The sequence below is a fragment of the Dromaius novaehollandiae genome, chromosome 1 (genome assembly GCF_036370855.1).
Source record: "Dromaius novaehollandiae isolate bDroNov1 chromosome 1, bDroNov1.hap1, whole genome shotgun sequence".
NCBI lineage: Eukaryota > Metazoa > Chordata > Aves > Casuariiformes > Dromaiidae > Dromaius > Dromaius novaehollandiae.
Genome location: NC_088098.1, coordinates 46,917,140 through 46,930,621, shown reverse-complemented (window position 1 = coordinate 46,930,621; position 13,482 = coordinate 46,917,140). Strand labels below are relative to the sequence as shown.

The 13,482-nt window shown below is 43.3% G+C and overlaps 1 protein-coding gene across 1 annotated transcript in view; it reads right to left on the bottom strand.

Annotated features, from left to right (window-relative positions):
• Nucleotides 1-1,269: 1,269 nt before the first annotated feature.
• The window catches only part of PLXNC1 (plexin C1), a 71,755-nt gene continuing 59,542 nt past the window's right edge, over nucleotides 1,270-13,482 (bottom strand). Inside the window, exons 24-31 of the mRNA XM_026123178.2 lie at nucleotides 12,473-12,527; nucleotides 11,350-11,381; nucleotides 11,157-11,264; nucleotides 9,207-9,370; nucleotides 8,442-8,589; nucleotides 6,470-6,610; nucleotides 6,300-6,374; nucleotides 1,270-4,670 (exon numbers count right to left, since the gene is read on the bottom strand). Coding sequence (XP_025978963.2) covers nucleotides 4,566-4,670; nucleotides 6,300-6,374; nucleotides 6,470-6,610; nucleotides 8,442-8,589; nucleotides 9,207-9,370; nucleotides 11,157-11,264; nucleotides 11,350-11,381; nucleotides 12,473-12,527 — 828 coding nt within the window. The 3' untranslated portion in view covers nucleotides 1,270-4,565. The remainder of the gene's footprint in view (nucleotides 4,671-6,299; nucleotides 6,375-6,469; nucleotides 6,611-8,441; nucleotides 8,590-9,206; nucleotides 9,371-11,156; nucleotides 11,265-11,349; nucleotides 11,382-12,472; nucleotides 12,528-13,482) is intronic.

Below are 13,482 nucleotides of genomic sequence, written 5' to 3'. Positions count from 1 at the left end.
CGGAGCCCAGAACTGGACACAGATGCGGCCTCACCAGGACTGAGTGGAGGGGGAGGGTCACCTCCCTTGACCTGCTGGCAACACGCTTCCTAATGCACCCCAGGATACCATTGGCCTTCTTGGCCACAAGGGCACATTGCTGGCTCATGGTTACTTGTTGTCCACCAGGACTCCCAGGTCCTTCTCTGCAGAGCTGCTTTCCAGCAGGTCAGCTCCCAGCCTGTCCTGGTGCATGGGGTTATTCCTCCCTGTGCACTTGCCTTTGTTGAACTTCATGAGGTTCCTTTCCACCCGCCTCTCCAGCCTGTCAAGGTCCCTCTGAGTGGCAGCCCAGCCCTCTGGTGTATCAGCCACTCCTCCCAGCTTTGTATCATCAGCAAACTTGCTGAGGGTGCACTCTGTCCCTTCATCCAGGTCAATGATGAATAAGCTGAACAAGACTAGCCCCAGTACTGACCCCGGCGGGACACTGCTGGCTACAGGCCTCCAAGTAGACTGCGCTGCTGCTAACAACCCTCTGAGCTCTGCCTTTCAGCCAGTTCTCAACCCACCTCACTGTCCACTCACCTAACCCACACTTCCTGAGCTTACCTATGAGGATGTTATGGGAGACAATGTCAAAAGTAATAGTGAGAAGATGACCAATGTCTAGCTACAGTTTTGTGGGTTCTCTTTCGCAGTAGGTCTCAGGCTCTTTTGCTAGAAGAGTTAATTTCCTGTCCCTACAGGACCCTCTCCTGAAAGAACAGTTATCAGGCTAGCCCCTTTTTTAACACTTTGAACTTTTTAAAAGTGTCATCAGGCTGAATGCCTGTCCTAAATCAGCCTCTGAGCACTGAAGTTGCAGCACTGCTCCTGAAGGTTGGGTGGAGATGTACTGCATCTCTGTCCGGCCTGCGTCCGGCCTCCTGGTAGCCCCCCGAGACTGGAGGGTGCAGGGACGCCCCCCCAACCACTGCCCACCCGGGCCCCTGCAGTGACTTAGCTGCTCTGTTTCAGGCCAGTAGCTCGCCACCCCCAATGTCACCCGGTGCTGAGTGGTACCTTCCTTTTTTGTACCTCCCAACTTCAGCCCCAGGAAGTGGTTTGTAAAATTCGGTGTTTACTCATCTGGCAGTGCCTTAGGGACTTTGCAGAGCTAGAGTCAGGGTAGTACCTAACTGACTGGCAGTGTTTTATACGCCATTCCTTGAATTACCTCAGCATTGCTGTAAGCTATGCTTTCTTTCAAGATACTTAGTCATTTTTAAATACACAAGCTAATCAAAATAATCTTCAAATGCATTTTATTCTAAATAAACCCATACAAACACCAACATATACTTCTCATTTGCACTTTTTTTAACCATTCATTTTAAACAACAGATAACTTCTGTACAACAGGAATTACTTTACACATTAGTAGGATTTGACTTTACACTAGATAACTGCAAAATAATGCTTTGTAAGCTAGTGTTAGAAAATATACTGTTTGCAATAGCAGTTTTCCTGTAAATGTGAAAAATTAGTTAGCGAAGTCTGTTTTCACTTCAGGAAATATTAGAATTATTGGTTTGTCATAATACAGCTTTAGTCAGATTGTTCCTTTTTTTTCTGTGTAACAAAGTAACAGTGGACTGCAAATAGTGCATGTGTATGCCAATGTTCTTTTGTGCTGACCAAAACCTACCAGAAGAGCTACAGTCACTTAATTATACTTCACATCACTTTGTAAGATCCACTTTATGGGTTGCAAAGTCCCAGCATGACTTCAAATGACTTACAAACAGATTGAAACTGTTTAGGACGCTTGAAAAAAAAGGCAATAAATCCTATACCAGGCTGTAGGCTAAAGCTACACTACCTGCTTTAACACATACTTACATCTCTAGAAACCATTAAAGCTATTGTAGCAAACAAGCAGTAGTACAAATACAAATAGGATTGGTTTTAATTTTTCTTGTCATATAAACACATATAGTGAGGTTCATAGGATCTAACCCACTCAAACAGATTATATCTTACAACTTTTTTCAAGCAGATTTTTTTTTTCTGCCTGTACAGAAGATTACTGTTGAACAAAACAATTCCTTCAACTACACTGCCAGTAAACACCTGAAATGGAACTGAATTTCTGAGACATCTGACTAACCAGAAAGAGTAAACTACTTAGGCCTGTCCTTTAATATTAATTACTGTGCTTTGCTTTTTTTTCTTTATGCTGTTTTAAAAGGTTAGGTTAAGGATGTTAAGATGAAAGCCCTTTGTTTAAGTACAGGTATTCTAAGCTTAAGTGCTACTCAAGCCATGGTCCACCCCTTTGCAACAGAGGGCAAGATGATAGGTTAGTTTTTCTTAAACTTACCACAATATATTGTGCCATAACAGGAAAGAGGGAACTGCTGAAAGTACTGCAACACTGTAGTGCAGTTTCCTGAACAAAACCATACATTCCATCAAGTATAAAGTGTAAACTTAGTATCAAGTGTTAGACTTGAATCAAAAAAAAAAGCCATTACAGCATGGATTGGTGGCTCCCCTCTCCGATATGCCAGAGGTACAAGGCGGGCAATCGCAGGGTAGGGAGGGCGCAGACCTGTGGGCAGCGCGCGGGCGGCTGTGCTCCAGCCAGTGATGGTTAGCGTTCCACAGCCTTGGCCGGCCACGTGCCGGGCAATGGGGCCAGGCCAACTTTTAGTAGCATTTGCAACAAAGCAAACCAGGCAGCTTTAGCACAGTGGTACTGCAGGGTCTGGGCTCCTCCTAAGCAGCGGCAGAAGGTAACAAAGTCTCCGAGTGCTGTGCTGCCTGGGAGCCGTGCCTAGGCAGCTCTGTCTCCGCACAGCCGTAGCATGTGCTTTCTACACTAAAACTGAGGCCATCTGCGCAGCTCGCAGCCCATGGCTCCCTTGCTGCTGTCAAGGCAATGGATGACTCACCACCCACATGTGAGCCACAGCCACGCCAGGTGCCTGCAAGCAGTGGTTCACTTAAGAAATGTGTGGAAATGTAACAATGTCACTTTTTCAATGGCTTTTCTAGCCGAGCAGCTTACCAGCAAAGCCTCATCACAAATCAAAGGGCAGGTTATAGCCTTACTAAGCGTCTCTGTGCCATCGCGGCAAGTGAAACAAAGGACGTGGCCACAAGATGCTTCAGCTCTGTAGTGGTGGGGGCAGGACTACACTTGTGCTATACCGGTGTCAGAGCCATGGTTCTTCCTCCACGGCTCTCTGCGCTGTAGCCCCTGCCCCAGCCCATTTTAACCAGCATGGCCATGCACCCTTCTTTCGGTTGGGCAAACCTTAGCCACCAATGCAAATGTGATGGCACTCCTCCTCCCCTCCAATTCCCCCCCCCCGAAAAAAACCCTCAAAAGACACCCCAGCAGGACTAAGGCAGACAGTTGACCAAAAAAAATGCTAAGAAACCCTAGCTATCCCGTATTATAGCAAACATAGTCTCTCATACAGAACAGTAAAAACACCAGCGATTATATCAGACCTCTTGTTCTTAAGGCATGTTAAACCAGCCTTCTTATGAAGCCTTTGTTTGGCCTACCTGGGGAAAAAAAAAAAAAGATGAAAAAAAGCGCTGGCTTTAGGTCTGTGAAACCCTTACATATGGATGGCGAGACTGACCAGGACTGTCAGCACTGATGCATGCGCCTGTGTATCACGCACCTGAGTACAGGGTTGTGCACCAAAGTGCAGCCATCGCCAGCTGGCTCATCAGACCACAAAGGTGTTCTGAGGCAGTGCAGCTGCACAGAGGTTTCAGGTGTGAAGCTGCTCACAAGTGTTTCACAGCTTATTAAGGATGGAAAGGTAGAAATGTAAACACAGACTGATGCCTGTCCAGCTTCTTTCTCCAGAAGCCTTACCCCTTAGTGGTCGGCTTTGCATTGCACATGCAATTCCTAAACTAAGGAACAGATATCCTGTCGTGTGGCATTTGCACTTCAAATCTCAGACCCACTTTTTTTTTTTTTTTTTTTTTTTTTTTTTTTTTTTTGCTAAACAAACTTGTCCTAAGTGTCACTTTGGTGCTGTTTTGTTTTTGTTTTCTTCAAACAAACAGGAACCAATGTACATGTGCCTGGAAAGGAAGGAAACTGCAGCTGACCCATATTCTGAAGCTGGAACTCATCCTCACAGATTGCCAAGGCTGCTGAAAGGATGTGGCAAAACACCAGCTTTCCTCTCTTAAAAACAGAGGTAAGCAACTTACAAGTTCACATGGGCAACTCTGAACTTGCAGTATGTTTTGCGTGTCTTCTACAGGTTTGTTTTTAGGTAAGCTGAAAGCTTACTTAGAAGCTTTTGAACCCAAAGACGCATGTGTTTAACGACCTAAAAAGTCCAGCTACACCAATGCTAGACTCACTTTCACTTTTACATGCCCACATTTGACTATCTAACCCTGCCCATAATTCATTCCCAAACTTAGATTTTACTTGGAATGGTCAGAGGGGAAAAAAAAGTGTTCAAATATTTCAAACCCTGTACATATAATCATTCATGTTTTGGGAGCAATAGCACTTATTTGAATATTTCCCACAGGAATGCTGTGAGTCAGTGCTCCGCTCAAATCCATTTGCATCTTTTCTTTTCGTCAAATAAGGCTTTTACTTGCTGGAGCTGCTTCTGGACTTCTTCAAACCCCCGTTCTCGCTCAAGTTTGCTGACGATCTGTTAACAATTAGGAAGACAGAATAATTTTTTTAGTGCTTATTTATTTAGTGCTAAAGCACTAGTGCTTTAGTGCTTATTTGCTACCTCTTCCTTTTTCTGCATTCAAACAAATACCGTCAGAAAAATCCACCTGAATGCATGCCTACATGTAAGGAAAACTACAAAAACAAAATGTTAAAAGTCAGAAAAAATATTTACAAGTGATTATGATTACAGGATTTGCAACACTTCTACAAAACAAAGAATGACAAAGCCAAGTTAAAAAACAAAACAAACTCCACACATATTAATCTACTGAAGTGTGAGGCAAGGCCAGTGCTCTGGTTTTACCCTCGATCAGTTTTGCAATTGATCTCTTACCCCTCTACCCTTTAAACTGACAGTGCAGTGAACTGCCTCTCATTCTCTAACTGACCCACTTGGCACTGGAGCAGGTGATAGGAAGAAGCACTACTGTTTTCTGAAAACCGTTTGCTGGCAACTCTACAAAGCAGAGGGAAGGTGTCCTTCTAAGAACAGGGAAAGTTTAGCTACTGCTATTTTCAAACAAGCGAAAAAGGCCATTTAGATTAGAAAGTATTCTAAAGTCTGCCGTGTCAACAATTTAACTAGCTTAATAAATTGTAGTGACTTTCCGAGCGTCATTCTAAACCTCTTCTAAGAGACGAAGGTCATGATTTGAGGCAGAATGCAGAAAATTTGAGATGTCAGAGATAGTGGTAAGCTAACTAGCTGGTGACTGACAGTTGGTTGCTCAGGGCAAGTGCTGATGTGGTGCTACTGGGGAAGGAAGAGAGGAAGGTCTGGTTGCTGGGCGACCCAGACAACCTGCTGAACGTGGTAACTAGGCCTTCAGGCAACACATCGCAGCTGGCTCTCATCTGTGTCCCTGTGCAGGCACAGCTAGCTCTCTGTTAAGGGTGCCAAGCAACAAGGAGTGGAGAATCCTATCATGCAAAGCAGAAGGCAGGGATTTTCTTACAAAGGAGCTTAGAGATAGCCTGTGACTAAGTGCTTTTGGGTGAGAAAAGACTTCTTTTGTTAGACATAGCAGGGACTGGAAACTGCAGCCTCTTTTCCTTAAGAGAAAAAGGCTCTTGGAGCAGAGTATAAGAGGGCAGTGACAGGCAAGGAGCAGATACCTCTTGCTGTAAGGATGTGTGCGCTGTGCTGAGGTGTTTGTACTGACTTGTTAAAGTAAGATCCCCAGTGCTACAATCTAATCTGACTTCTGCATCTCCAGGAAATGGAAGGCAAGCACAGGAGTTGTGACAGGCGTTAACACACCCTGCAAACACTAAAACAGGAAACGTAGAATATATAGGATCTTTCTCAAAACTGCTGGGGGTATTTTATATGTCTCTGTGACAACAGGGTGCATTACAAACCTTTGGCCTGTGATCCCTCCAAGAGGTGTAGCCACACCCGGGGGCTATGCTGCTCTGGCCCTATGCAGCTCAGTGGGAAGAGCAGCCTCAGCTGCATCCCTGACAGGCTGTCTCTGAAGCTAACACCCAGTAAGTCACAAGCCAGGCTAGACCTCATTTAGTTCGTCAAGCCTGACTTCCAAGCGTGAAATGGCAAGTTAGCATTACAGGGGTAAGTAGGAATAGCAGATATGCTTACCTCATCATAATATTTCCCTATGTATCTGAAGATTTCAATCAAGGCCACTTCCTCATTAAATTCATTTTCATGTTTCTGAAACAGAAAAGAGTTCTGGTCAGATAGTTCTTCTTCTTTTTATTTAAAAAAGTAGCAGGAAAGAAAATGAAGTTCTCACTTCTCAACTATACCTTCGATTCCTGAGTTAAAAATTCTTCAACTTCTGAAGTGGTCAGTGGAGGCAGATCCCTGATGGCTTTATAGTATGCTTTCACCTCTTTCTTGTAGAGTGGAATGTCCTTAGCATAGAGAAGTTTGTTTGTTGGTGCTTCCTTAAAAGAAAACATTTGAAGCCTTGTCAATTTTAACAGCACAGATTTCCTGAGGTTCCACCTCCGCATAGTTAATTGTATCTAATTGCGTCTGTTCTGTGTGATTCATTTCTCTTTGCAGTGGTTACATGCAAGGAATCAAGGTTATGAAATAAAGATGAAGAACAGACAAAGGACTTCGGTAACAGTGCATTGTGTTTCATGACAGCTGCCGTGTAATTATTTCTATTGGCATCAGCAGCGTTAAACATTTATCCCTTAGACATATTTTTCTTTCTTGCTTCCTCCCTCCATCCTCACAGGACCTGATTGATTGTGAAAGCTGAACCAAAGGGCTTGAGGCTGATACTCTATTTACATACAAGATACAGCAGCGCTGTGGAAAGTTCCTCTCGGGTAACATGCCAGACCATCTAGCTAGATCCCATGCTGGTAGAGGTTCCCCTACTGGGACAAGAATACTTTGGTTGCTACTCCTTCCACTCGGGAGTGCATGAAGGAGTAGAGCCGACTGCCAGGCATGCACAGCCAAAGGGAATTTCTCCGCCGTGGACATCAGCAACCCAGGTCAGCACTGCCCTTCCAGGCAGCCCTCAGCTCATCCAAGGAAATGCTGATGTTTGTGGCAGGAGCTAAAGCCCCACGTGGAAACGATGTTTCCAGAGTGTAAAAGTGGGGGCTGGTCACTTCCTGTAACAGCTCTAGTTTAACTTCTGCGGAATAAATGACACACCCATGCGATATCTTATGGCTACTGTTACCAATCTGTGCTGAAATGGTTTTATATATGCTTGTTTTCGAAGTGGTTAAAGGATATTTGAAGAGAGAGGCTAGAAAACATGAAAATAAATACATCTTACTAGAAGGCCACAAGACCTTAACTGCATTGCAAACATTCATCAGGTTTCAGCATCCCTTTTTAAAAAAAGGCTAATGGAGCTGTTGTATCAACAGTACTCTACTGTTGTTAAGTGTAGCAACTGCAGAATCTTAACAGACCATGCTCATTTCCAGTTTTCCATCAAATAAGTGATGTAATTAGTTTTAATTCATGACACTTCACTCCTAAAATAAGATAAATAAGCACATTACCTTTAATGGATGAGCAGCTGGTTCAGATCACATAGGAAATTAAACCATTTTTATGTAATACTTTTTCATACTAAAAAATCTCTAGTGTGTGTGTGGTGTGTGAATTTTTTTTTTTCCTGTAGTATGAGCCTGAACATAATGCTTCCTGTTTTGGTCCAAAGGAAAAAAAAAATATCCTCAGGAAAAGATGAAGTATTTCTGATTCCCAGAGTTCTGGACACTGTACTAAAGAGCTTCTGAATGTAAGATTTATGGACCTTTTTCCTCTAATAAGTAATTCTGGATATAAAAAGAGAGCAGCTAATACATTGTGAAAAGAACTGCTTCAAACTTCAGAGCTCCTTGAAGTTTCCTTATAACATGTGTCTTCTGTACATCAGTGTGTGGCAGAAAAATTTGGACTACTTATCAAATAAGGACCTTTAGTTATAAGTTGTTAAAAAATTAATACCTTTCAGTTTCCACCTTCTTCCCCACATTCTATAAATACAATGTGTAGAAATTAATTGCACAAGATCATCATCATCATCAAACTATAAATATGACATTTTGGTAGCTGATCTGTCTAGACCAGTGAATCCCTCAGTCTTGTGAGTTGAAGTATTAAGGAATGGAAAACTGGCCTAATGAAGCCGGTGACAGTTTCACCTCTAACTTCAGCAGATCCAGGATTTCATCATTATACGATTAAGACAGGCATATGTTGCAAACGAGCAAAAGACATGAAGGGCAGCATTACCTTCCCCAGTGTCTGTTCTGCTAGAGAAAAGGCATCCATGAAAGCTTGTGCGATTACAGACAAACAGCCATCTATATGTGAAGTCTTCTTAATATCAAAGACAAATTGAGGATTCTTCAGTATATTCACCCAGAAGCGAAGAGGAAGACTAGTCAGAGAAAGGACAAGCACCTTAAATTTAACCACTTAGGTCACAGAACTGCTGTTAAAATGGTAGTTTAACTGCACTGCATTCATGAAAAGAAGCATAACTCTCTGTTGCTTATTCATGTAAAAAAGGGATCAGCAAACAAACACCATGGAGCAAACACCTCAGTCAGGTCAGCTCTCCAGCTTCAAATTGCAGTAAATAATGCTCTCAACCTGCACGTACTTCTTTCTGAGTGTGAAGTCAGTGTGCAGACTCAAAAGTCCTGTAAGTTATGGTGGCTTCTATCTGTGTCTAATCTATGTATTAAAATCAGTGGGACCCACAAAATCAAACCACAGAAGTTAGTCGGCAAACTTCAGTTTGTTTCTGCTTGATGCTTTAGGTTTTTCATAAGCTGCAACACTGTGATGGTCTTTGCTTTAGCATGATCCTCTTTGTCACAGCAGACTTTGGAACAGCTTATACAACAATATGCAGCAGTTAATGCTGTCAGCATCTTCACTTGAACATGCCAAAATCTTACTCTCCTGATCACATGCAGTCTGTTCTGCCTTTGCAACCACACTCTTGGAAAGTGCACACATTCATGTGCATATGAGCACACATGAGCATACCTGTTGGTTTTCCATATATGGACCACATCAGGATCTGTAATTTTTTTGCTCTCAGCCTGGGCATCCAGAAAGTCAAAAAAGTACTTGATGGCAACAGGTGCTTTATTGTTAGGTAAACTCCAAATGCTTCTGAACAGCTTTTCAACAACTGAATGAATTGCGACCTGAAAAGTAAGAAAATGAGTAGTGCTATTATTACACATGAAAAGAACAAGATTTCTTGTCTCAGTGAGCTGAACGTGCCCCAGGGAACCACACACAAACTACAATACACTTGTGGCAAACATTTAGGGCATAGGTTATTAACAAATAAGACAGTCAAAAAAACCAAAACTACAAAATACACCATAACGAGCTGCTTTCACATCTCGCTAACTATTGCTTTGCTGACAGAATTGTGGTAAACTTCATGATAACTCACAGGTGGAAGGAATCATTTGTAAGGTTTCCTGAACAAAGGAAACAAACATTGTCTCTTTAGATACTGTTTGTATCTTTTCTAAAGGTGTTTGGAACTTCATGACTGGAAGTAAGAGTACGGTGAGGAAAAGGAGTTTAACCAGGTTACTAGAGGGCTGGTCTTCATTGTGTCATCTGAGGTACATGCTGAGCTGCTCTTCTCACCAGCACTTCACTGATCTAATTCTGAGCTAATGGGGGATCTAACTCTAAAATAATGGCACTGGGTGAGGTACAAAGATGCCAATATTAGAGAGAGGAACTGAAAACTGGATACTTATGATCCAGAAGCAAAGCTGCTTAGCAAGGGCTTTGTTGCTGCTGTACCCACTGACATCTTCACAAAATAAGTAGAGGCAAACAAAGCAGAACACTTTTTTTTTGGTGCTTTTTTTCTTTACATGTGTTCTGAAGCCCAATTCATCTGACCTTCCTCCTAACAAGAAGGATTTAAGTGTATCCAGTCCCTGATGGGTTACTGGCCTGCTCATTTCATGTACCAAACTCTGAGACTGTGTGTGTGTGTGTGTATAAGAGAGAAGGACATGGTTCAATGCAATTTGCTTTAGTGCATGGCATATCACAGACAGAATTTTACAGTGAAGGATCTCACAGCGCTGTTGTTCAGAGTGCTATCTTACTTGAAGACAGAGGTGATTAATTTAAAGGCATTTAAAGACTCTTTCTCAAGAGGCTGCTCTTTTCTTTCGTACTTCAGTACCATACGATATTACTAGTTTACCCCGGCAGTTCCTAAGGGATTACGCTAGTTTCTCTGCCTCTTGAGAAATGAGCAGTCTTGTCTCTCACTTTGAGTAGCATCCCAAATTACTTTAGATGCTATCAACAATGTAATTAATTAATGATTGATAGATTTTTAAATGCAAGAGGGCCATAACAAGCATCCCTTCAGGCCTCTTGTATAACATAGCTCTCTGTTGTGCACTGATTAATATTTTAAGTAATATGCCATTGCGAAGAGTTTTATATCCTCTTTGAATAAGTCACAAACAAGATGGTATTACTGGAGGTAGTGATCAGGGCTTATTCCTAAGGAATGTGTATTGTATAAATTAGATAATTATAAATCCTATGGACCTTGTTCTTCAAACTCACCTAGTGACTTTGGACACTCAGCCTGAGACCCTAAAAGATTATTTCATTTCAGTCAGATGGTGGGCAGTATTTTCTGAAACACAAGCTTTGGCAGATGCCTCGAGGCTGGGCAACCAGAGAGTGAGGAAGTTGTTGACTGAAGGCTCTCTCTCCAGAAAGGTCAATTCTCTCTCTGTTGAATTCAATGGCAAAACTCACTCCCTATAGCCCTCAATAACTATGGGGTTTTTTTAGACAAAAAAGAAAATGCTGTGAATGGGGAGGTAGTATGCATAATGAAGGTTGCATAATTTCTGCTTTAATTTTTATTTCTACTGTGCCAAATAAGCCAAACCTAACACCAGCCCGCTCCCAAAACAAGACCTTAGCATTTACCTTGGTCGACAGAAGCTTTGTCAAATACATTTCTTTCACTTTAAATTTTTGCTTTCCTTTGTGACCTGCTCCTTTCACATCCTTGTTTGCTTCAGAGTCTGGTAAAATCTGTTATGAAGAGATCAGAGAGGTTATGGAGATACAAACATTTAGTATTAAATCTACCACTTCATAGTATATTTAGTGAACTCACCAAATGACAGTGTTTGTCAGAGTAGTCCACATCTAAATAACACAAAGCAGAAAGCAAACAGGTATTAATGAAATGCAGAGTTACAAGCTTGTGAATTCAGGGCTCTGGCAGGCTCTGGACTGTGCACCAGGGTACATGTCAGGATGCAGAGCAAACAGGCTTGGTGTCACGCTTTCCTGCCAGCAGTGTGGGGGGAAGCCTTGGAGAAAAAGACAGGTCCTAGCTCATGTCCCCGTGCCAGTCTCTACAGCCACCAAGCTGTTGTGATCTGCAGCTGGGGTAAGCCACTAGCGAATCAGAGCTCCTCTGAAAGGAGGATAATAAACAGAGGAGGATTTGATTGCACTGGTTTAGCCACTGTTACGAATGCTCAACACAGGTGGGCTGAGGTCAGTCTCTCAAATGGCTGAGAAGGGACAACCTGGCTCTTGCCGAGCGGGAGAGCAATGCCATCCCTGTGACTTGCATCTTGGCCTGGGAGTCATCTCTCCTAGCTTTAGACGTCCACTTTGATGGCAAGGTTAATCACACCTAGGAGTGTCTGTTTCTCCCCAGGGGCTAGAGAAAGTCTAGCCAGAGCCATGTACATCCCAGATATACAGGTAAGCGAGATGAACTGACCCCTTGTATGCACCCTAACTCCTGATGTGCTGTTGAGACAGCTGACTCAAACTCAGAAACACAGTAGAGAGAGCAGTGAACATTCTGAAATCGTGTTTTACACATTATGCCTGTCACTGTACAGTGGCGCTGTCATGTCTGTGATGCATATCGCAGGATACTGGAGCAGGGTATTTTTTCTATGTTAGTCTCATCAGCCAACGTTTTGTGGCATTTGGGCTTCCCTGCCCTGTTTTCCTGCCCGTTGTTAGTCTGTATCTTTAAGCATTCAGTTGCCAAAGACTGTAGGTCCTTCTGTCTCCACCTTGCCTTCTCTCCTCCTCTCAGGCTCACTGTGCCTGCCAGAGGCCCAGAGGCAGGGTAAAGTGGCTGTCCCTTTGGCTCTGTTGTACCAGAGTGCCAATTTTTCTGACCACCTATTGACCAAGACACAACCCGTCATATCTCAGCTCTTTGCGTTCCCATCCCCAAAAGATTAAATAGGTTGCAGTTCCTTTGTTACCTGATCGGGTATTTGTTTTCTTTTTAAAGACTTTTATAGTTGCTCCATTTGAAATCTGAAAGCAAAAAAAAACCATATCTTGCTGAAATAGATGTGAAAATTCACCAACCCTCAGTTTCATTTCCTCTGCCCTTATGTCTGTCACTGCGCAGCGCAGGAGCGTGCGAGCCCGCTCTGTTCCCAGCACGGTGTACGTGGCTCTCGCGGGCAGCTGGGGCTGCGTTTTCAGGCAAGTGCAGCGGCTACAGTTTTTGTTAGCCTTACCTGGACCTGTGGGAAGCCAGCATTTCTGAGAATCTGGCCTTTAAGGCCTTTCCCTTTCCCTGATTTTTCTGCTTCAGCCCTGCGCTGGACATTTTGTTTTCATGTCCTGTTTCGTGGCTCTTTTTGCATTCACCTTTCCACAGATTCTCCGGGTTGGATTCTGTGGCTCCAATTCAGCAGTATCTTATGGGAAGGTGGGGCAGGGAGGGGAACACCAGGATGATTTCTATTCCAGCCCCTTTCTTCCAGCTCCATCCTTCCCAGTGCTTCCCCAAGTGAGCAAGGTGAGGTGGAGCAGATGATGCCTTTCTCACCCATCCTCTCTGGAGGGACCATGTTGAGGGTGCTTATACAGCCCATCCTGGCGCTCCTAAGAACTATTTTCAAGCTTCAGTTCCCAAAGTGACCAAAATATTTGTGCCCTATGGACTATGAGGTCAAGATCCATATCTAGGCACCTTGGGATTTCTGCGAAAATCTTGCCCCTCTGCTTCCCTGAATTTATAGTGCTGCTACGATAGTAACTATTATCTTTAAAGGAAATTGGCAAGTCCTGCTCTTATTGTCGAAGAACAACTCCAAAACATCTCCCGCAGAGTACTACACCACTGCTCTGCTGTCAAATGCTGGGTTTTGCCAAGTGCTAGTATACTTCCCTCTATAATTACAAAAACAACTGGCCAGTTCTAGGAAGGGATCTCTGCCAAAATATTTAAGTGTTTTTTAAACCTTGGCAGCCAGCCCGG